Source organism: Thalassophryne amazonica, chromosome 7, assembly GCF_902500255.1.
Source record: "Thalassophryne amazonica chromosome 7, fThaAma1.1, whole genome shotgun sequence".
Classification (NCBI taxonomy): Eukaryota; Metazoa; Chordata; class Actinopteri; order Batrachoidiformes; family Batrachoididae; genus Thalassophryne; species Thalassophryne amazonica.
Window position 1 is genome coordinate 11,837,779 of NC_047109.1, and position 25,352 is coordinate 11,863,130.

The 25,352-nt window shown below is 42.3% G+C and overlaps 1 protein-coding gene across 1 annotated transcript in view; it reads left to right on the plus strand.

Moving 5' to 3' along the window:
- The window catches only part of LOC117513625 (vacuolar protein sorting-associated protein 13B-like), a 1,146,044-nt gene that overhangs the window by 715,790 nt on the left and 404,902 nt on the right, over positions 1 to 25,352 (plus strand). Inside the window, 2 exon segments of the mRNA XM_034173849.1 lie at positions 2,792 to 2,918; positions 11,375 to 11,518. Of these exon segments, the coding sequence (XP_034029740.1) occupies positions 2,792 to 2,918; positions 11,375 to 11,518 (271 nt within the window).

Here is a 25,352-nt window from a genome sequence, read left to right on the forward strand (position 1 = left end):
ATATATTAGTGGTGGGCATAGATTATAGATTTTTTTTTTATATCTAGATTAATCTCACTGAAATCTTGAAATTAATCTAGATTAATCTAGATTAAAATGGCTCATTCAAAATATGCGTGCTACCTAAGTAATGACTGTCACCCAGAAGAAAGAGTGGACTTCTTCCAGAAACTGTCTGTGGCTGGGACGGAGCTGGCAGTGCTGAGCCGCTCACGCTGGGCAGAGAGAGGCAGCAGCCGGCCGCCGCGCATAGAGCGGTCAGCGGACGAAACTGTTTAAAAAAAAAAAAAAACAAACACACTGCTTTGCTTTAAATGGACAGTAAGCTATTTTAGATGATCAGCGTGGACCACCTTTTTTCTAAAAGGCTTTATTTCCCTGTTTGTTGCGTTGGAAAGCTGTAGCTTTTGTGCTAATTTGATTAGTGCTTGCTCTACTTCTTTTTCTGTTTGTTTTTCTGGGGACATTACAGCTCCACACACAGGTCTGGCATATGTACTACAACGTTAAACGAAGCTTCGAGGCACAGACCCAGTTCCCAGCCCAACTTTGAGAATAGATTAACGGCGATATTTTTTATATCGCCCGATAAGAGTCTCACATTATCGCAGCACGGTAACGCCGATAACGGCCCACCACCTATATATATATATATATATATATATATATATATACACACACACACACACAGTTGTTTATAAAAAAGTAAAAAAAAATGTAATTAAAATATTTTGCACAAATTGTGGTATTTTCTAGAGTATAAGTAGCACCTGTTAAAACATGCCTCTTGAAGACAAAACCCCACATCTAAGTCACATTGGAGTATAAATCACACCTTTTATCTGTATTATCAGCTCTTTAATTTGTTTTTGTTTTGTCTTTTTTTTTTTTTTTTGCCTTATTGTTGTGTAAATTTTGTTATTGACATTTATTTTTTTTAAGTAGAGTTTATTTTGTTTAGTGCTTTGATTCCTGTGAAAGTCCTACAACTCACATCAGTGTATAAGTTGCAGCACCTCCCAAGCTAGTAATGTACTCTGGAATATGTACTTGTAAAATTGCAAGATAGTATAAGAAATGTTGCAGAGATGAGTGGTCATCACACATTTTATTCATTTGTTTCAAATATTTTATATTTAGAAGCTCTATATCATTTTTTATGCATGCAGTTTTCTTATAGTGATGTAGATAAAACTACTGATATTTATTTTTTACATTGGCCTCTACGTTTCACATGTTGCATGCCGTGACAGCTGGTGGTGATGCTTGCTGATGGTTGCTCTGGTCCAGATGAGGTCGTGGCAGTGTTTGGTGATGTTACTACAGTAATAGTAGCGCAGCAGTGTCTTAGCAGTGTCATCCATATGTGATGGGTGGGGGGGCACTGTTAGAGCCAGTGGCGTGCTCCAGTTTGTGGTGGTCTGGATTACAGATCTGAACAGTAAGTGAAAGTGGAAATCTCGATTTCCCCGTTTATCTCTTGGATTCTTTGTGACACGCCCATTCACAGGTGTGGGTGTGCACACCGTGCGGACCCGTGTTTACACACGTCTCTCCGGCTCAGTCCAAGGCCCCTGTGTTGCAACAAGTAAACTGATACTGGTGCCTCGCTAGTTGAACAGTTGCACCTGTCCCCTGCAACGAGACACTTATTGTTTCAATCCCTGTCTGAGAGGAGATTAGCCAGCACCAATTGGCCTCACAGATCATTTCACCTCCGAGTTGGGCCTCCCTCAAATTTGCTCCAAATAGAAATGTGTCAGAAAATAATCCCTTAAGGGCACCAGTAATGCACATTTGTGCAGCAGAAGTGAATATGATATTGGTTCTGGTTAAGTAATGTAGTCCAGGCCACCTAGAAACAGGGCCTTTTATAATCCTGACTAACTATAAATATTGGAAGCTGTGCCTCTTGATTGTTTTAATAGCAGCAGATGTGGCGATTAACACCACCTTATAAATCCCACTTGTATATTTGTTTTACTGCTAACAAATGTTCCCACAAATATGACTTGATTGTGGGAATGAACATTAGTGAAATGGAGAGAGTTGATGTGAGACAGTCCCAGTTTGATCTTGTGTATACAATTAAAGGGTGTTCCCATTTGAGGCTTGTCAAATAACGTCTGACTCTGCCTCTATAAACGTGTTCAGGCTTCCAGCTCAAACGTTCAAAATGTGTGCTTGGAGACACATTTCACAGGTGTAAACTGAAAAACAAAATAGACGGCGAAATCTCTTATTTTGAGTTCAGCTTTTTGTTTTGGTTTGGTTTTTTTCTGACTGGTTTGAAGTTGAAAACACCATAGCTGGTTGGAAATGTGTGTTTGCCTGTCAACTCCACATACAAAAAAAACAAAAAACAAAAACGTTTTGTGGTTTAGACTGTTGTGTTGACTTGTCATTCCTCGGCATGGGACGGGACAAAGATTTTACAACTGGCAACCATAACACGTTATTGGTAAATACAAGTGGGGGGATTTTAGTGAATAAGTGGTCCCTTATGGCTGCTGTTTCCATTGAAGTAGAAAGCTCCAAACCCTGCAACACTAGAACTATAAACTTCACAGTACAGTGTAACTGTAGTTACTGCGCTGATGTGAAAACATCCATTAAACTGTCATTAGTTATGTTACATGCAGTCTTTGAAAGTTAATAGGTTGAACTGGAGAACCTTGATTATAATCATAATCTACAGATGGTTTTAGTTTTTTATGGAAGAGATGCTGTTAAAATATGAGAGTAAAAATGTTTGGAATAACAGTCTGATTGTCTTTGCATCTGTCCTCAGTATCAGAAGACACCAGGAGCGCCGGGCCATCCTTACTCCCATCCTGACGGAATTCTCCGTTCGGGTGACTGCGGCTCCTGCCATCATCTTCAGCAAGAATCTGTCTCCGGACAGCAACCAGGCGGAGGTTCGTATAATATCAGCCCAGTTTGTTTTTCTTACAAACCTTTCACAACGGCTTGAAGGTTGGAGTTAGTTAGTCGTGGGGTGAATTGCAGTGAGTAAAAGCTTTTTTAAATAAAGAATCCATGAAGTCCTGTTAGTGTGAATGTAGCAAAAAGGTTATATGATTTTAATGTATAACTGTATCACAGGTTTTTTTGGAATAGTTTATGCATACAGTGGCTTGAAAAAACAATTCTCTGTCAAAGTTAAAATGTCACAAATGTTGGATTTGTTAGTGAGCTCAGTTGGATTTATAGTCAGGAAATTGTTGCATCACATCATCCCTTAAAAAGTCCCGGTTCAAACGAGGAGACCGAGAAGGAGATGGTCTGAGGCCATCCTGCCGAAGCTGCTGCTGCAGTGGATGGTGGAGGTATACTGGAAACTGTAGATCTTATGGACATTAACCACAAAATTAACAAAATACAAACAAGTGTGATAAGAGATCCTGCACCCCCCCCCCCCCCCCCCCCCCCCAAAAAAAAAGTGTGATTGTTCTGGGTCAAGACCAGGTGAGAAGCTCGTCTCAGATGAAGCCCTACTCAAAGAAAACAGTTCCATTTCCTTGACTGTCTACTTGATGCTGAAGTAAAATTCTCATGGTCTTTAATATTGTACGCTAACAGCAATAGCACTTTTAGCAGCTGTTTTTAGCCTAAGCTGTGGAGCCTCTTTAATGCATGTTTACTGAGAAAATAAGTGGCTCATAACTTTTAATGTCCACACCAAAGCAAACCCTTATGAGAACCACCACACAGTTCCCAAAAAATATGATTTATAATAGACACCCAAACCAAGGTTAGCCTGTTAGCTTAGCTGGTTTGTACTGGAAGAGAGGGGCGTGTTCAGGCTTCTTTTGTCACACACTGAGCCACCCACGCCCCACGCCTTTATGCATTAATGAGCTCATTGCAACGTAGCCAGAATCAGTGCTGCCGCTTCTTCCAATATGGCAACGTCCAGACATGGGCTTCATATCAGCTGTTCCAGGTCTTCATAGAAAACCTACAGGTGCCAATATTTTACAGATTTTTGATACCTGGTTGTGTATGTTTTTGGTGTATAAAAAAATAAAAATCTGATCCCAATTTTGACCTGAAAGTGGGGGTAGTCTATGGTAAAACTGGTGTTGTAAACATGTTTTAAAATATTTTTGATGTTTAATGGCGATCCACAGAACATGAATAATCAGATTTAACTGGTACAGACTAGTGATTACTCTTGTGTAAAACTAAGTGAATGTGGACAAGCGGATCCGATATGCAGTTTTGAGGACCTGCTGTTCTCTCAGCAGAAGCCTCCTATTGATCCTCCTCTACAACATGAAGCCTAAAAAAGTATGTTGGCCTCTTCAGCAGAAGACAGTTTTGAGACATTGACAGAGATGTGTTAGCTGTTGTTTTTTTTTTTAAAGTGTGGGAAATATGCTGTAGTAGCCTTTTGTCCATGAGCAAAAACAGTCATGTAATGGGAATCATACGTATTCGGTGTATTTGCCCATTTTTGATTCCACTCATACTGTATGTAAGTGGATATAAAATAGGTATTGTGATTTTTGCCTACTGTCTTAACAAATCTGGCACAATTTCCTCCATTTTGAAATCTGGGTGTAAATTTTTGCCAAACTTCGGCTTTGGGAGGCAGCCGTTAGATTCAGGTTTTTAATGAGTTCCTGGATTTGACCATCGAAAGTGGGTGTGGGGAAGGTGTCAAATTTGTAGAGACATTCACTTACTTTGGCAGTGACTTACGTGTCTCCTGTAGCTCAGCCATTGAGATTGAGAGACTCCTGGGAAGAGCATATGGAGTCATGAGGTTGCTGGACAGAGGTGTTTGGCGATGCTTATATTACTTTGCAGCAGAATGAGTGTTTTGAGGTCCCGGTGCTTCCTGTCTTTGGAGGAGCCTTGGGCACCACTACGATGATCTGTTACTTAGGGAGACTCGGATGATGAGTACCGCTTGCATTGTGAGGAATCTACGATGTTATGGCGCATTTCTCTGGCCATGATCCAGCAAGCAGGTGCCTTCAGTGTTGAGGACCCCAGAGGTGGGAGAAGGTCAAGAACACCCCTGCATATCCCTTGACTGCAGCAGATAGATGGTTACTTTGGAGATGTGAGGTTGGAGCGGTTGTGTGCCTGGGTGGTTGCCAGCCGGGACCCCATACGGTTCTGTGGTGTGGTGGATGCTTTGCTAGCACATATTCCCAGACCTGACTTGTCTTGAACAGAAATGTCATCTTTCAGAGATTCTAAACAAGACCACAGAGGAGTTCCTAATAAATCTTAATGAAAAAAATTTCAAAGATTTTGTAAAAAGAAAATATTTAAAAATACATTTTAAATAAAAAAAAAGGGTGACTGTTCAACAATGTCCAGTCAGAGTCAAAGGATCTGAATCATGCTGAGAATCTGACACACGGTTCACGTCAGCCAACCAACCTGAAGGACCTGGAACCAATCTGAGAGGAGAAATGGAGAGATTTTAGACAGATGCTCATCTGCAAGATCTGACATGAAGAGAAGCTGTCTTTCCAACTCCCAGCCCCCCCCCCCCCCCCCCCCAAAAAAAAAAACAATCCCATACCATGTAGTGGTGGAATACTTGTGCAAGCAACATTTTACTGTTTTTGATTTTCCTGTGAAAGATTTGTTGGCAAATAACTTCTTGTTTGACTTTGAAAACAAGCTTTAGGAAAAATAAGTCTTTACCATAACTAATTATTGACAGGAAAAAAAAAACAACTGTAACTGAGACAAATCCAATAGACTTCGAGGGTGGGGGTGGGAGGCAGGATTGGATACTTTAGCCAACCACTGTATTTTTTTCCTTTATTTTCCTCTATTCTCTTTTTATTAAAAAAAAATCTGCTTTGACTCGAAACTTGTGCCCTTTGACCTTGACCTTCTGCAGTCGTTGCTTTCACAATCCGTTGTTCATTTAAAAATAGACGTTGATTATGTGAAATGTCATAAGTATTTAGGTTTTACCTCTGAACATACAGTAAGTTCCTCATTAGGAAGCCCTTGGCGGGTTGGCCGTGTAATGGAGGCTTTTGACCCCCAGAGGTCAAACCTTTCTGCTTATACAGCTGATGTTTTCTGGCTCAGCTCTGTGAGACTTCCTGCTCTTTGATGCCTCGTCCGTCTACACTAACGTGCCCCTTGACAATGCATAACAGCTAATCCATAGCACTCACATGCACACACACAAAACACAAAGTGATTTGGGATCTGGCAGCTAAGGGCCAGCAAGAACACAAATAGGACTTTGAACTGGATTCTGTTTATAAATTGATGCAGTTTCCATCGTGAGGTTCAGATATATTTGAACCAGCCTCTGAACAGTTACGCTGCTGTGACCCCTGTGAGATGGTCAACAACTAGAGCAGCGCTGATTAGAGCTCATGCATCTGCCTAAATCCAGATCAGGATCCTCACTAAAATATAGTGGGTTCGTCCTCCTGTTGTTTATGGAGGCATGTTGCTGCCACACCAGAACATGAAAATTTCATCTGTGTCACATTATAACGAGATAATTTTGTGTTTATATTGCGTCATACAAAATGATCACATTATAAGGTGATATAATATTTATCTTGTTATAATATGAAAACTTTCAGGTTAAAACCTGATAATTTGTCATCATCATTACAACCACGACCAAGTTTGCTTCATTTCAAACGGCCAAAATTTGGGGTTTGATTTTAGCATGAAACTTTTAACGTGATGCATTATTGTTTGTTTGTTTTTTCCTCTTTATCATTTGATGTGACTTGTTATATTCATTATTTTATAATTATTTTATATCACATTATAAGGCGATATGTTTATGTGTCGCATGAACATGAAAATGTAGTAACTTGAAAAACATTTTGTGGCAGAAATACACTTCTATAATTTTAATTGTTAAATTTAAAAAATTACATACCTCTTCCAGCCTACCCTATACCACTGGCGCGATACATGCATTTTTATTTAGTTCATGAGTTATAAGTTTGGTCTAAATCTTTCCCAATACCTGCTCACCATACATCATTCTTTTCATCTCTTTCTCAAGAAAACGATCATATCACTCAAAATATGACACAAACATCCCACAAAATACAACAAACAAGTTTGTTTGAGGATTACCGCATAGAAAATTTTTTTACTTACATCTAACGAGGTGTAGAATCTCTGTACTGCGTCCTTTTCACTCATATTTGGTGTCAAAACACTCGTTAGATCCTGTAGAATCATGATGTATAAGCCTTTCTTCCATAAAAATGCTCCCTGTGCAGATATAATCCTTCAAAACATGTTTTTCTTCTGTTAAAAAATAAAAAAAGTCTTTATGTACTTTCTGTAATGAAAAAGAGGCTCTTGTCCATACATGGATGCCATCTTCTTGGTATGTGCGTGTTCGTTAGATTATTATCTCCAAGCCACCGCAATCCTCTTAAGTCTATGTGAAAAGAGTAGACTTCTCCACCCCTTTGAGTAAAACAAACGCTCCTGTCGCTGAACGGCAATGCGCATGCCCTCTCTTTGTTTTCTCATGTGACATCACCTCATATTACGGTCTACGTCAAAATGATTGACACCAGCCTATAGCCAATAAGCAGAGGTTTCCATCGATAGGTGGGTCTTAAGGGGTTCTTCACTCTGTAGACATGTAAATAGCGTGCGTAAAGTGGATGATACAGACTGTTGTTATCGGTGAGCACAGCGATTGGACTGAAAACCAGTCTAAAAAAAGTCTGAAAAAAAACATTGTTTAGATTATTTTTATAGCTATCTGAATGATAAAACCCCTTTTTATGATGAAATGCATGTACCAAAGTTGGCGCATTTGGCTAAGATTTGGCACAAGTGTGATTTGGCACAGATTTGGCACATTTCACTTATGTGAAATGGAGCCATTTCATATAAAAACACCTACAGTATCAACATACTTTGTCCCAAAGACATAAAACCTGTCACACTTGTTGTTAACATCATGAATAACAAGTGTTGTGAATTTCAGATGCATAGTATAATGTAAACTCAACCAGTGACATGAATACACTAGGTTTTTTTATTTTTGAGAGAAAAAAAACATAAAACATTGTCAAATTTAAGCTGCTATTGTTTGATTTGTGTAATAGTTAAAGTGTTAATGTGGATATCACAAGAATGTGGATATCTCCAACCTTCCTTTTCTCTCAGAAATTCTTGAAAGGGTAGTTGTAAAACAGCTAACTGATCATCTGCAGAGGAATGGTCTATTTGAAGAGTTTCAGTCAGGTTTTAGAATTCATCATAGTACAGAAACAGCATCAGTGAAGGTTACAAATGATCTTCTTATGGCCTCGGACAGTGGACTCATCTCTGTGCTTGTTCTGTTAGACCTCAGTGCTGCTTTTGATACTGTTGACCATAAAATTTTATTACAGAGATTAGAGCATGCCATAGGTATTAAAGGCACTGCGCTGCGGTGGTTTGAATCATATTTGTCTAATAGATTACAATTTGTTCATGTAAATGGGGAATCTTCTTCACAGACTAAAGTTAATTATGGAGTTCCACAAGGTTCTGTGCTAGGACCAATTTTATTCACTTTATACATGCTTCCCTTGGGCAGTATTATTAGATGGTATTGCTTAAATTTTCATTGTTACGCAGATGATACCCAGCTTTATCTATCCATGAAGCCAGAGGACACACACCAATTAGCTAAACTGCAGGATTGTCTTACAGACATAAAGACATGGATGACCTCTAATTTCCTGCTTTTAAACTCAGATAAAACTGAAGTTATTGTACTTGGCCCCACAAATCTTAGAAACATGGTGTCTAACCAGATCCTTACTCTGGATGGCATTACCCTGACCTCTAGTAATACTGTGAGAAATCTTGGAGTCATTTTTGATCAGGATATGTCATTCAAAGCGCATATTAAACAAATATGTAGGACTGCTTTTTTGCATTTACGCAATATCTCTAAAATCAGAAAGGTCTTGTCTCAGAGTGATGCTGAAAACTAATTCATGCATTTATTTCCTCTAGGCTGGACTATTGTAATTCATTATTATCAGGTTGTCCTAAAAGTTCCCTAAAAAGCCTTCAGTTAATTCAAAATGCTGCAGCTAGAGTACTGACGGGGACTAGAAGGAGAGAGCATATCTCACCCATATTGGCCTCTCTTCATTGGCTTCCTGTTAATTCTAGAATAGAATTTAAAATTCTTCTTCTTACTTATAAGGTTTTGAATAATCAGGTCCCATCTTATCTTAGGGACCTCGTAGTACCATATCACCCCTTCGCTCTCAGACTGCAGGCTTACTTGTAGTTCCTAGGGTTTGTAAGAGTAGAATGGGAGGCAGAGCCTTCAGCTTTCAGGCTCCTCTCCTGTGGAACCAGCTCCCAATTCAGATCAGGGAGACAGACACCCTCTCTACTTTTAAGATTAGGCTTAAAACTTTCCTTTTTGCTAAAGCTTATAGTTAGGGCTGGATCAGGTGACCCTGAACCATCCCTTAGTTATGCTGCTATAGATGTAGACTGCCTGGGGGTTCCCATGATTCACGGAGTGTTTCTTTCTCTTTTTTCTGTTAAAAGGGAGTTTTTCCTTCCCACTGTAGCCAAGTGCTTGCTCACAGGGGGTCGTTTTGACCATTGGGGTTTTACATAATTGTTGTATGGCCTTGCCTTACAATATAAAGCGCCTTGGGGCAACTGTTTGTTGTGATTTGGCGCTATATAAAAAAATTGATTGATTGATTGAAACTAGAAGAACTGTACTTTAAAATGAGGCATATAGCAATCCTGTGAGGTGTAAGATGTTATTTTTATGACCTTTGGCACTTGGGTAGGTTCAACTTTTGTGCACAAGCAGAAAATAGATGGGTGGTAAGGGGTAAAATGACTTTGCTCACAGAAGCAAAAGCATATCGTCACAGCTAATGGACATATTATTAAATGATTTGGTCACATTCTGTTCAAAGTTACCCTCAGGCCCATAAATATCTGGTCATTGAATAATTAATTGTAATTTTACGTAGATATTAGAATCAAAAATGAATTAATAGCAATTCAAGGTGCAGTCTTTGGTGTTGAATTTGAAGGTAAATGTTTCAGTATTGCACCACTGTACCTGTGGACCCCTTTCTTAAAACCAAAAGTATTTGGACAAACTAACAGTTATAAATAACATTGTAATTTGCTACATTATTATCAATTGATGCTTCACTGGATTTTCCTGCAGCTGCTTTCTGTTCCTGTGTCTTCTTGCATTGCTTTTCTCCATCCATCCATCCATTTTCTTCCGCTTTATCCGGAGTCGGGTCGCGGGGGCAGCAGCTCAAGCAAAGCCGCCCAGACCTCCCGATCCAGACACACCTCCTCCAGCTCCTCTGGGGGAACCCCAAGGCGTTCCCAAGCCAGCCGAGAGATGTAGTCCCTCCAGCGTGTCCTGGGTCTTCCCCGGGGCCTCCTCCCAGTGGGACGTGCCCGGAACACCTCTCCAGCGAGGCGTCCAGGAGGCATCCGGAAAAGATGCCCGAGCCACCTCAACTGACTCCTTTCGACGTGGAGGAGCAGCGGCTCGACTCCGAGCTCCTCCGGAGTGACCGAGCTCCTCACCCTATCTCTAAGGGAGCGCCCAGCCACCCTGAGGAGGAAACTCATCTCGGCTTGTACTCGCGATCTCGTTCTTTCAGTCATGAACCAAATCTCATGACCATAGGTGAGGATCGGAACGTAGATCGATCGGTAAATCGAGAGATTTGCCCCCCTACTCAGCTCTCTCTTCACCACGACGGTCCGATACAGCGACCGCATCACTGCAGATGCTGCACCGATCCGTCTATCGATCTCACGCTCCATCCGTCCCTCACTCGTGAACAAGACCCTGAGATACTTAAACTCCTCCACTTGAGGCAAGGACACTCCACCGACCTGAATTGCTGAATTGCATTGCTTTTCTCTTCTTTTTATTTATTTTTTATGGCTCTGTTTTGTGTTTTGTTTTTGTTTTGTTTTTTGATAAAGTTTAATTTTAAAAAATGAATTATTATTGTTTTTTATGCTGTAAACTGTGCATTTTACTCTGAACAGATCTTCTTTTTGTTTCTTACATTTGGACTGAAAACGTGTTTCCACGGTAGTAGTCAATACCACTGTGTGTAATTATGTTTGTGTGTGGTTCAGCCCACAGCTTTGGTGATATCCTGTTAGATGTAGCCTCCAGGCTCAGGGCTGAACTGTCCCCAGAGGACAAACGGGGCGAACACAACAACATTGTGAGGAGGGGAAAAAACAGAAAGACCATTCGTGAATCAAAGTAGAGAGGGATGTGTAGTGTGTGAGGTCACAGACAATCCTGATGTTGTTATTAATCTGTCTCCGCCCACCTTCCTCTTTCCGCCTGCTCCACCTGTGCTGTCTCCCGCAGGAGGTGGTCGTATGTGGCCACTCTCTGGAGGTCAACGTCACGAGCAGTCTGGATTTCTACCTCAGTGTGGCCCAAGTGCAGCTCCTTCAGCAACTTCTCAGAGACAACATGGTGGGCTCGAATGCTCCAGAGGCCAGCGCCGAGGTATGTATCATGTATCACAGGTTAAATTGCGTCAACTCACTAAAATGTCATTTTATAAACCTGAAGGAGGCTCTACCACCAACATTTAACATCCAATTAAAATGGAGTTTGGACTGTTTCTTTGCTTTCCTGCTATGAAGCATTTCCAAGTGAAACTGGATATTTGAGTCAGGAGAGATTTGATCTGGCTTTTGGAGTTCCATAGTGACTGGAAACATTATTACCCTACTCGTCGGCCAAGTGACGATAGCAGGGTATTTTTCTCACTGCTGTGTGTCTGTGAACAAGATAACTCAAAATGGCTGGACAGATTTCCTTCAAACTTGTTGGGAATATTACTTAATAGATATCCAGAGGTGGGTAGATTTTGGAGCATTTTGGTCAAAGGTAAAAGTCGAGATCAAGGGAAACATGGTCTGAAAAACACCCATTTTTTGTAGTATTTGTTGGGAAGGTGTCGTAACACGGACCCACAACAGGGGGCGCAAGTGAACGGACAATGGATAAGAAAAGGAGTAACAATTTAATGTTGCGAAAGTACACAACGGAATACAAACAGAAATAACAGGTGCCAATTGTATACAAGAGGACAGTGGGCAGGCTCGAAGATAGGAGACCTCTGGTGAACGAGGAGCCGGGGCCCACACCGCTTCCACCACCAACGGCCTGAAGAACACCGGAGCCGCCAAGTCCTGAATCCCCAGGTGGTCTCTGTCCTCCGTTGTCGGCCCTGGTACTGCTGGCAAAGAAGAAACAGAAGGAGGTGAGTGTGAGTCCTCACACCCAGCAACCTTTACACTCAAATTCTCTGGGAGGGAAAACCTCCACCTCCAGATACGTTTCTCTCGTGCAGCTCCTGTTGGTCCCTCTTCTGGATCACCACAGGAATGCGGCTGCACACAGAACAAAGTTTAGACAATCGATAAGTCAGCAGAGAAATTACCTTTGTGGTAGATGATTTCTCTGCGAGGAGGTGGAGTTGTGATCCGCTTCTTGTAAGGAGGTTAATGAGAGACAGCTGGTGAGGTTGACAGGTGACAGCTGTCACTTCCAATAGCTCTGGCGCCCTCTCATGCTTGAAGCCCGCACTCCAAGCAGGGCGCCGACTGGTGGTGGTGGGCCAGCAGTACCTCCTCTTCAGCGGCCCACATAACAGTATTTCAAACACAAAGAAGGTTAGATTGATCAAATATGGTGGGAATATTAATTGAATAGATATCTGGGGATGATTTGTTTTTGGAGCAGTTTGGTCAAAGGTCAAGATCAAGGAAAATATTTCAACCATTAAGGAGCCTAAATGGATCAAACGTGGTGGGAATATTGCTTGGACAGATATGTAGAGGTGATTAGTTTGCAGAGCAAAGTGCTCAAATTTCAAAGGTCAAAGAACCCCCCCCCCCCCAAAAAAAAACAAAACTTCTTTTTGTATATCTCCACACCATGAAGCCTAGATGGATGATCAAAAGCATATATATTAATCGGCAACATATTTGTGACTGATTGGTATGAAAGACTTCATGATGAACTCACACAGAACAGAAGTCACATGATGAAGTCACACAGTCAAAAGTACCATGACAGACAAATGTGTGTAATATATTCTTTTGTATATACATTTATAGCGTAGTCTGTAGATGGTGCAGGTTATGAATCAGCCAGCTGATACCTTTCATTGTCAAGTACAATCACAGCAACACACAGGACAGTTTTATGGACTGGCAGGAGTTAGCCGGCTAAGTCCAATTTGATTGGAATAATTAACGTGCTCGCAGAACTACAAGATACGGTGAATGTGTCGACACATGCTGGAAGAGAGTCTGAAGTAAAACAGTCACAGACCTCATTCTTAACATCGACTGGAAATACTAGGTGATAGTACCTGTGGGTGTGAAGATGCTAGTTCCTCTAACAGAGAGGGAAGTGACCCCATCAGTCAAGATGGGGTCACTTTGCTTGGTGTTGAATTTCCTGTGACACAAGACGTCAAACAGATTGGATCCCAATTACTTCAACCATTGCCAGAATTAACCCTTTAAGTGCCATCCCAGTGTTAACGTTCTACATTCAAAGTTTGGTACAAATCTTTAAAAAAAATAATAAAATAAAATTTAAAAAAAAAAAATAGAAGAGTCAGTCAACAGACATGCATGACCTTGACCCTAGTGACTGACCTTTGACAGATTTGACCTGGCTGGCCCGGACAATTCAGGAACCCACTGTAGTGTGTGTGTGTGTGTGTGTGCGCGTGTGTGTGTGCGTGTGTGCGCCATCCAAAGAAGCTAAGAGGACAAAGAGATAAACAAAGAAACAAACATTGCTTAAATTACTGACGATAACGACACTGTAGCTAATGGAACATTCTTTGAAGGAGATATAGACGTGAATGTTTCTCATTTCACAAACCTTCAATGTATGCTGTTGCTCCTCTTTTTGTTTGCCTTCTGTTTGCCAGATAAATGAAATGTTTGATTTTGTGTTGCTCCATCATTCTGCCGTCTGTGCCGATCTGATTCTTGTCTGTTTGAATTGCACGCTGGACCTCATGTTTGGCTGCACGTGCATTCCCAAACCCTTCAGCTGAGCCACAGCAGTTTCACAAAGACTCATAATCCATCATGGAAGTGTTCTTGATGCAGTGCCCGTCACAGTCCCCCTCCGACTATTTTGGGCAAACGTAACACATTTAAATATTTACTCACTCTGCGCTTGGCGCTTCTCTAATGTGGCCGTGGTTTACTGCACTCTGCTCAGCTGCAGCTTTCGGGACCTTCCTATTGTTTACAGGACAGGCAGCTTCCAGGCACCATTTGCCCCATCCGCCTGCTTAATAAAGCTTTCTAATGGAACACAAAATAAAAATATTTACCATCTGTTGTGAGAATGGGGCTTGTGGAGGAGCCAGCGAGACAGAGCAGGCGGAGAGAGGAGCGTGAAATGATGCGTTATGTCCTTTTGGCTTTTTTTTTTTTTTTTGTGGATGCAGAGACAGTGGTCACACATGGTTTATCGGAACCTGCTGTCAGAAGATGTTAACATTTTCTCTTGATGATGTCATAAAATGGGTGGTACAATATGTGCGCACACGAGAGAATGACGTGTCCAGTTTGCTGTCTTCTTTATTTATCGATCGATCCAGGCGGTCTTTAGGAGGTGCTTGTGCATCTGGTCTTGATTTGGGTGATCTTGGAGGACTCACCCCTGACTTGTAATGATTCATGGTTTGAGTCTGTTGAAGGGCAGCTGACAGGAGGGTTCACTTCGGTTCAGCGCAAGAGGAGAAACTTCAGTAGCTCCACGGTGAGGACGATGAGTGACAATGGGAAAATTAGAGTGTGTCCTTGTCTGACTTTGCTTTGTGCTTCACATAGTTTTCCCAGAATAGTTGTGATATATTTAAATGTTGTTTAACAGTAAAGTTTCAAGTATGCCTAGCAGCGCTTAATGCTGTGTCCTCTCTAGCAGTCACACCATTCTGCAGAATCAGGAAAATTTGTTTTTTCTCCAGAGCTCAGTGGCCTTCCGGCACTTGGCTCGGGGTGGCACAGTGAAAATCGCGGCACACAGTGTGTCCTCAACTCTTTATCCAGTGATATTTTTCTCTGCTTGGCATGGAAAATGGATGCTGATGTGTGGTGAGGTGGACAGGAAGTCCAACCGGACTCCAGAAAATTTGAACATGTTCAAAACTAGCGCAAGTTTAAGTGAGCTTTCCTCAGTTGTAATGATTTGTGTCGAGAAAACCCTGTGTCAAAGTCAGCAAGGTGTAAAATCCATCTGATTTATCCAAACACTGTCATTAAATTTAACACTATTAATGTAGTCTTAGTTTCTGTGAGTTTGTATTTTATGCATGGGTCATACAAAAAGGTTGAATTTCCGGCAGATCCTTCAGATGCCAGATCCTCTACACTATTGGCTTCATCCATCCATCCTTGCATGCATCTATCCAACTGTCCATTAATTTACACATCTGTCCGTCCGTCCGTCCATCCATGACCATTTTAAGGGCCAAACTTCCAATACATATACAGATTTCTTCCACTTTGCAGATTTAAATTCCCTGTAGGAATGAATGTTATATGGTTTACTGTTTTTGTCCTGACTAAAGCCAGCATCACACATAATAAAACTGTTATGTTTTATTATGTTACTGTTTTGTTTTTTTTTATCTGTCAGTTTTCTTGGACAAGACATTGTACCTGCATGGTGTCAGTCTACCCAGCTATAAATGGATACGACTTTGGCTGGGGAAGTAATTTACGTTGGAGTGACGTCCTGTACAGGTGAAGTTGTAGACTATCATTAGCTTCATGCTCCAGGCAGCTGCAGGCCTCAGGGCCTAAACAGGACTAACTTCTTCTTTTTTGACTAATTTTATTCTTAATTTTTTCATTCATCTGCTCAAGCAGCTCTGTCTTCACGACGGTGTGCCACAGTTGCCACCTTTCAAACTACAGCACAGAATCCGGCTTCAGCAGGACATGGAGTCCGCTCCGGTTGCAGCTCAGTGAATGAAACAAGATGAAGCTGCAGCATCCGACTTAATCTGGTCCACAGCATACTCAGAAATTTCAGATTATTTCTCAAAGGCGCTTTGCTAGTCGCTGTTGAGGGTTTTCTTTTTTACCTTCCCATGTTTTCCAGTTTTAACAAGAGTTTGGCACTGCTGACCTTGTGCTTAAACATCCACGTCCAACCATTGTTTCATGGCTGCCTCCGGCTGTATTAAGTGAAACTGAAATTGCCCGCAAGTCCAGAGTGATGTAATGTCACGATCAGCAATCCAGTATTGTGAAATGAGGATTATATGCTTGGGAAAATACTTTCTGCTTTCTGGACACACTTGTTGAGAGCTCTCTATTTCACATTTTATGGTATCGTATTATTTTCAGGTGCATTATGTTCTTTGCTCAACCCATTTTTATAGTAGTACCATTATAAAACATAACAGTATCATTAACACTGAGGTCAGGCGGTACGTGTCTTCACCTCTGTGCAGCTGCAGAGCATGAAGGTTACCGTGACTAAAACACGCTCTGGCATGGGCTTTTTGGACATTCTTTGCAAAAGTATTTGTACCTCCATCTATCTCAATGTTGTAAGTCTTTTGGCGGCTGCATCGGTCCGGCTGCTTGGCCTCGGTCCTGCAGCAGGAAGGCCAGTGTATGACTAAGATATGACCTGTTCTGCTGTGCTCTGCTCCACAGAAGCCTTTTCTACAAGCTGCAGAGCCCTCTCGTGGTGCCTTGAAGTGCAGCAGGCTATGAGTGGATGCTCTGGGCCGAGCTGCTGAGGGCTGCTTCTCTTCACTTACAGTCCGCTCTGCCAGTAGCCTGTGTACCCCCTTCTAACACGATAGACTGCCATCACATAATATCAGTCGTACGCACGCTGACATTGTTTGGAGTCTGGCTCTGGAGCAGATAAAGTTCTTTGATATTGTTAAAGTAGACTAACTAGGTAGAACAAAACAGATGCTTGTGTGTCCCCCCCCATCGCTAACAGGTTATAAGCAATAATCATAAAGTTCAGATGGATTTACAGTTTGACAGTTTCCACAAGGCCAGAATCTGGATTAGGTGCAGGTATGCCTTTTGTTTGCTTGCTTTAAAAATAAAATTCAAACCCAGCCTCACTCCTGCTATTTGTAAAATTTGAAGAGTTTTGAGAGTTTGAGAGTTTTTTTTTTTGTGCTTCCTTTATGCAGCCTTGTAAAACAGGCCTCCACAATTAAACATTCCTCCTCACTCACTCTGTTTCTTCCTCATCCGGCCATCTTTTTTTTTTTAATTCCCTGCTTTCCTCGACATATTGTGAACATGCATTTTGCCTTGAAACAAATTCTCCACAATCAGGAGCACTGATTTCAGATGGTTTCCTTTCACCCCCTCACAGCTGGGTTTTATTGTCCACTTTAATGAATTTGTTTGGTTCGCGGGCTGGGGGTGGGGGGTGATGGTGGTGTTGGGGGGGGGGGGGAGGCAGCCAGGCGTGTGAGGGCGATGTGATTCTCTGCACGTCTTACATGCATTTATTAAAGGCGATGCTTCCGTCTGAGCGCGTTTTCTTAAAGCCTGCATTGCATTCTGCTTGATTTTCTGCACATTTCTGCTCGGCCAGTTTGCATGACACAAATAAACAGACGTGGCACAAGCGCACTGCGGCGACAAGGCAGTCGGCGCACTTCACTGCAGATGTGCCGCTCGGTAAATCACAAGCCTATGAGGATGTTTATCACAGCCTTCGCTACGCTCTGTCACACTTTGACTTCATCTCCGTGTTTGTTGGTTGATGTTAATGATGATAAAGTGAAGCTGGTCTCAGATCAGCCAGCTTTCAGCAGCAGGAGGTCTCGGACTTGTGGAGCTATGAATAGATGACAGAGCAGCTTCTGGGACTTATCTCACGGCTCTGTCATCAGCGCACGTTCGCGCAGAAGTCTGTGCCCTCACACATGGTCCCCACATTCTCTGCATGCAGCCTTTTATTTGGGAGTCAGTAATGTCACGCTGTTTTATGACTGAACAGCTGACCAGCGTGTGCACGTGTGTGTCCTGCTCCAGTATCCTAGACCGTACCTGGGACCCAGTTTGGCCCAACCAGCCTTGCGTCGGTGTGCTAGTATGATTAAAACTCGAGTCAGCACTTTGTCAGCTTTGGTCATTTGCAGTTTTGTGATGGTTGAAGTGAACATGAGTTATGTTTATTGCCCGTGTTGTTTTTGTCTCTCTCGCGCTCTGTTATGTTGGCAGCATACTTCATGCAGGTGAGGTCATTCAGGCCGTCCTCACAGAAAGGTTCCTGTTACACAAGACGGACACAGATGGACAGTTCTGTGATTAATTTTTCAATGTTGTCGTCGTCTTGTGTGCATCCACATGAGGGGAAACAAAAATGTGCCTGGCCTGCGCCACCGTACATCTGGCCAATGAGTACATGAGGTCTTGTGCAGCTGTTGAGTCATCAGAGTTGGGGAAACTTTGTCGGGTGCTCACCCCCCACCCCCTCCCTCCCAGGTGCTCCTCATGTACATGAGTGTTTTGGGCTCTTTTTCAGTGATCCAAACAGGCTGTTTTGAACACAGTTACACACAAACATGCATATTTTCCTGGTCTTACTTCATGTTTAGCATTCATTCATTCATTGTTTTTTCCAGAAATTGCAGCATACGTTTTACTTGTTGACATGCAGTGGTGGGCACAGCTAACCAAATGGTTAGCTTCGATAACCGCTAATCAGCTAACTGAAAAGTTAACTTTTATAATGCTAAACCGATAAACTACTAAAAAATTTTGCAGAAGCTACAGCTAACCAATAACTTTCAGTATTTCCTCCGGTACACTCAGCTACAGACGGGCCGGTTTTGAGTTTAAACACTGCCAATGCTTCTGATCAGAATCAAAGACAATCACAAACCCAACACAACCAACGAGCCAGCGCTTCAGTCTTTGTGCGCCCCGCTCACTGCTGTAGGGAAGAGTCATTTCCATTCACAGGATACAGCGGTTCAGCCGTGAGGCCAAAGTCCTCAAAAGGAAAGCAGGTTTGACTTATGGTTTTGATTTATAAACCAAATTAATCCGGTTAGTTTAACTACATTAATGTCAAGCCATTTGTACAAAGTGAAAACATAACACACATCTTTTAATTTTAAAATAATGCACTAATTCTCAAGTTTTGAACATTAACACATGGATGTCAAACTGGATTATGGGTAAACTGACCCTCAATTTCAATTCAGTGTATTCACTTTATATAGCGCTAAATCACAACAGAGTCCCACCAAGACACTTCACACAAAACAATTCAGAAAATAAAATAAAATGAATTAAAAGATTTAAAAGCATAGTAGAGTAAAAAAGTAAAAGCATAGTAACATAATTGCCAGTATGCAATATGCCATCCAGTAGATGGGTTAAAATGCATAGAACGCTGCCATCTACTGGATGGCAGTGTGAATGATGCCGGTTATATCATACAGTTGTTGCTGCCTGAATTACACCTTAACAAACAGATTTTTTAGTTTTGCAAATGCCTTTTTTAACAAATGAAAAAACATATTTTACAAATACACATTTATTTGGAAAAATAAACACACACATTAAGTTTTGTGTGTGTTTGTGTGTGTGTGTGTGTGTGTGTGTGTGTGTGTGTTTGTTTTAACATATAATGAATCAATCAGTGATTGCAGACATAGTTTACCCATAATCCAGTTTGGCATCTGTGTGTGTTAATGTTCAAAAGTTCAGAATTAGTGCATTATTTGAAAATTAAAAGATATGTGTTATATTTTCACTTTGTACAATTGACAGACTTGACATTAATGTAGTTAAACTATTTGGATTAATTTGGTTTATAAATCAAAACCATAAGTCAAACCTGTTTTCCTTTTGAGGACTTCGGCTTCACGGCTGGACCACTGTATGCTGTAAAGTAGAGAAGCTTGAATCTTCGACTGGACTGGGTCCCAGTCCAGTCGAAGATTCAAGCTTCTACTATGGAAACCACCTGGACAACTGAGAGCCTACACAGAAAAAAATGTATGCTGTAAAGATAACTTTTGCTTTTTTGTAGCAGCCCCTTCTGCTGGGGTAGAGTTGAGCTCAGCTCCTCTCAGCTGCCTCACTGCTGCAAAATACATAGCAGACATGAACCAACAGGGATTATAAATGTTTTTCCACTGTTACTATGTAAATAAATGTTAGCGGTCTAAAAGTTATCGGAACTAACTTTATCGGAAGCTGATTGGTTCGCTGATGGTTTTTGAAGTTAGCTGAAAAGCTAATCCACTAACAAAAAAGTTACCTTCAATAATTAGTGGTTAGCAGATTAGCGGAACTGTGCTCACCACTGCTGACATGTCACTGATTTAACTGACATGAAACTTCCATGATGAAAATCTCTAGAACTTGAAAATGCCAGGACCTACTTTGGAATGGGAAAAGTGCATGTAGCCCATCCAAAACCTTTAAACTAGGGGTGTAAGGATTCGTTTTACCAACAATTCGATTCGTACCACGATTCGGGGTTGCCGATATGATTCAAGAACGATATTGGTTCATTTAGAACAATCCGATCCTAAATGATTCAGTGACTTGAAATCAGTTCAGTAACTTTTTAGCCAAAAATTCAACCAGTGTGACTGTGAAATAAATATCTGAATAGTTGTTCGAAGTGGGTAATCTATGGACTGAACTGGCCTTCTGCACAGCCACAATCATGTTCCTGGCGTTATCTGTGATGATGGCAGGATTCTTGTCAGAGATTTTCCACCCTGTGCAGGCTTCACACAGTAATGCGCCAATGTTTATACCAGTATGGGCTTCATTTAAAACTCTGGTTTGCAGAACAAAGCTCTTCATTTTCCACTCTGGATCAATTTGAGCATGACCTCCACCAATCCGTTCAGCATTGTGTGAAATCCCACGGTAGGTGGTTAGAGAGATTTGTCGTGTTGCCGTGGTACTTGACAAAGAGTGAGCAAATTATTTAGAACTTCTCCGTCTTTGCAAAAGCCAGTGTTTCCACATTCTGGAACTCAACAGTGGCTTGATAATTTCTCGCTCTCAGGCATCTCCTCTGCATCTGCCATGCTGTTTTGCTGTCTGCTGGTGCATGACAATGACGTCACAAAGAGGCAGACTGAATCAAGTAGCATTTAACATCTTTATCATTAAAAGTGCTAACAAAACACATCCATATAAAATCTACCGTGCTTAAATCCAACGCGTTATGAGATGAGATGACATTTATTGTCATTGTCAGTACACGAGTGCAACAACAACAAAATTACGTTTACACTCCAATTACCTCAGACAAAATACAGCAATTAATCCACAATTATTACTAGTTGAATATAATAATGACACCCATCAGAATTAAAGACAACACATATACATTTGACATTATTTATGTACACTAAACCTGAAACAGTCCTGTCCTAGTATAGGCCTAGTATTTCCTAGTATTGATACAATTAATTAATTACCTTTTAAAATGATTTTAGATCCAAATATGTTGTCCAGAAGGCCAACTTGCTGAGCACAGATTGATATAGTTGAATCATAGGAATATAAATCGATACATCGATGTAGTAAATGAGCTGTTACACCCCTACTTTAAACACAGTTTTGACTTACAGTTTCAATCTCTCGCATTGGGATTTGGCACAATTTTTATATCTCATGCCCTTCCTGACATAACTGCAGTTCTACATGGAGAAACCTGCTCACTGCTCCAAAGTGCTCTCCCAGCTAATCAGGTCCTGTTCTTCTTCACTTCTGAGATCTAATGGAATCAGGTGTGCAATGAGCCATACCACTAGACTGATACAAGTACTTTCATGAATACAATATGCTAAACCTGGTATATGTATATATATATATATATATATATATATATAAACACATACTTTCAGTCTCATTGCTCTGTTTTATTACTTTAGGATTTCCAAATAATTACATTACAAAGTTGAAAATCAATTATTTTTAATGACCACCTGCATTTCCTTCACGACGCACACTTTGGGGACCGCTGCCCCAGAAGAACAAAAGTGTCCAAACTGGTGAAGATTAAGAATGTAGTCTTTAAAAACACAAACTTTTAAATCAGAAATGTTTGACCTTAAACTCTGTCAACTGATCATAAGTAAAAATCCAGACGTATTACAGCTGTGTTTCAGGATTATCACTTTAAGAAATTGCTTTCTGCACTGGTCTCTCTCTCTCTCTCTCTCTCTCTCTCTCTCTCTCTCTCTCTCTCTCTCTCTCTCTCATGTGCTTGTACCACAATGCGAGAGGAAAATACCCTCTGGTGCAGGGGAAGTCCCGCTCTGCTTCATCCTCCACCTCATCCTGGGATGATTACACGCATGGGAAACGGTGCTTTAGACTTCCTCTCATACTCAGCGCGCACACAGATGCCCATGCACACTCAAACACACAGCAAGCCAGTGCCCGAGAACCGGGCTGCACAGGACCCCCAGGTTTCAGTGGAGCCCCATGACGGGGGGCAGGTCTGTCTCTCAGCTATTACCTGCCTGATCTCTGTTCTTCCTCTCCGCCTCCTGATCTGTCTTTTAACTTTCCTTCCTTTTTATCTCAGTCTCGATCCTCAAGCTTCCTTCACATCCTCATTATTACTTCCCTTTCTTCTTCTTGCTTTTTTATCTTCTGTCATTCGTCATTTTGTGGCCTGGGACACGGCTCCTGATCAGAAACGTCTCCTTACACTCTGGGTAGTAAGCTGGCTGACAGAGGACGGCGTCCCTTATCTGGCTGACAGAGGACGGTGTCCCTCCTCTGGCTAATAGAGGACAGTGTCCCTCCTCTGGCTATTAGAGGACAGTGTCCCTCCTCTGGCTGACAGAGGACAGTGTCCCTCCTCTGGCTGACAGAGGACGGCGTCCCTCCTCTGGCTAATAGAGGACAGTGTCCCTCCTCTGGCTGACAGAGGACGGCGTCCCTCCTCTGGCTATTAGAGGACAGCGTCCCTCCTCTGGCTGACAGAGGACGGCGTCCCTCCTCTGGCTGACAGAGGACGGCGTCCCTCCTCTGTGGGATCGATAGATTTTGACAGTGTGTAGCTTTTTGGTGTTCTTGTGCCTGTGTCGTTCCTAACCGCCACACCGAGGACATTTTGTGGTCTGCACTCTCACGCGACGCCAGAGTAAAGTAGCTCTTAGACGGCAGCCTGCCAAGAAGAACCACTGCGAGTGGTGACTCCACAGTAGGCACGACCACGCGGGCCGGTAGCTGGTTTGGTTTGTCAGTGGGTTTGGACGGCAGTTTGCACTTATTAGTGGGAAAGAGGAGGCATTTTAGTGAGCTTGTGTTTTTGTGCGCGTCATACACAATACCGCACTCGACTACCAACTGACTGTCAGTGTTGTTTGGGTGGCGGCTTGTGAACATTTAAATGTATTTAGGAAACCGTTTGATCAGAAGGCCACACTATGGTGTTCATTGGATGCAAAGCTCCATCTGTGGATGCACAACGTTTGCAATAAAATCCGTGAAGCTTTTCTGCATCTCAGTGTTCGCTCCAAATAAATGCTAATAAATGTTTTACACACTGGGAACTTGGAAGCTCAGTACCCTTTTCTGCTCTCATATATAACCATTTAGCTCTTGTCCACGTAGAGGTACACGCGGAACTTATCTAAACCGTGGTGTTGTTGACAAGCTTGGCTCAGTCAATGACCTCGGGTTGGATCCTTGTCCGTGTATGTTTAAAGTAAACTGTTTCTAAGACCGTTCCTTTTTTTTTCTTTTTTCCTGATGAGTGTTTCATATTGTCTCGTAGCTGTTGAGTTCCTAGAGCTGAAGTTTCTCTGCAGACCTCCAGGATTTCCAGTACTGTATGGTGTCAGCAGCTCTGCTGGTCGACAGAAGTAGCGTGACATCAGATGAGAAGGAAGACTTTAAGAGAGAGTGCAGGTGAACTGAGCAGAGATGATCAAAAAGAGAGAATACAGGAGGGTTCGGCACTTAGAGACAGACAGAAGAACTAGAGGATGGACTCCCCCTGGGGCAAATGTGCCAACAGCAAGTACTCATGATGAACAAAGGAAATCAGTCACTCAACGGGGATGCAGTACATAGTATTACCTTGGCAAAAATATTGAAAATTAATTAACAGTATTGACTACAAATGCATTTCATAAAAAGTATATTTTGTGGCCTAGAATTAACAATTTAAGTCCAGAATGTCCTTGAAGAGCTTTGAGCTGGAGTCAGTATAGCACAGAGTAATGTAGACAGCAGCAGAATACTTAATGTTTGTGAATGTAAAACTTTGTAACTCTGTGCAAAAGTCTCATGTCATCTTAAAAAATAATATAAGGTGGCTATTGAATGTCAGCACGCAGCACGTAAAAGATTCAAAATCATATAATTTGATTATTTTTGCAGCTTTGTAGCATACTGCTGTGTTTGCTGTGCTGGGCAGAACGGCGGTTTAGTCGTTAGCACTGTTGCCTCACAGCAAAAAGGTCGTGGGGTCGATTCCCACGACCTTTGTTTCTGTTAATAGGAAACATTTTCATTCCATCAATGTTCAAATCATATGTGTAGCGCAAATGCGCATCTGTAGTCAGCACAGTGCATGATGGGGTGGGGGGTGGTGGTGCTACTTGGTGGTTAAATAATTTATCCGTGTAAACAGCGCAGACACGTTTGTGCATGTGCGCATTCAAATTATTATTATTATTTTTTTTATTATTAATATGGTTTCTTTTGGTGCAGAGAGGATTGGGTGGCGGTTGAGGGCGGGTGGCCCGGCGGCCCGGTCCATGCTCACAGCCCCTGGCTGTTGGGACGTGGAATGTCACCTCGCTAGGGGGGAAGGAGCCTGAGCTTGTGCGGGAGGTTGAGAGATACCGACTAGAGATAGTCGGGCTCACCTCCACACACAGCTTGGGCTCTGGTACCCAACTCCTGGAGAGGGGCTGGATGCTTCATTTTTCTGGCGTCGCCCACGGGGAGAGGCGGAGAGCTGGGGTCGCATTGCTTATTGCTCCCCAGCTCAGTCGCCAAGTGTTGGAGTTCACTCCAGTGAACGAGAGGGTCGCGTCCCTACGCCTTCGGGTCGGGGACAGGTCTCTCACCGTTGTCTCAGCCTACGGGCCGAGCAGCAGTGCAGAGTACCTGACCTTCCTGGAGTCCCTGGGAGGGGTACTAGATAGCGCTCCGACTGGGGACTCCATTGTTCTCCTGGGGGATTTCAACGCCCACGTGGGCGGCAACAGTGAGACCTGGAGGGGGGTGATCGGGAAGCACGGCCTCCCCGATCTGAACCCGAGTGGTGTTCAGTTGTTGGACTTCTGTTCTAGTCA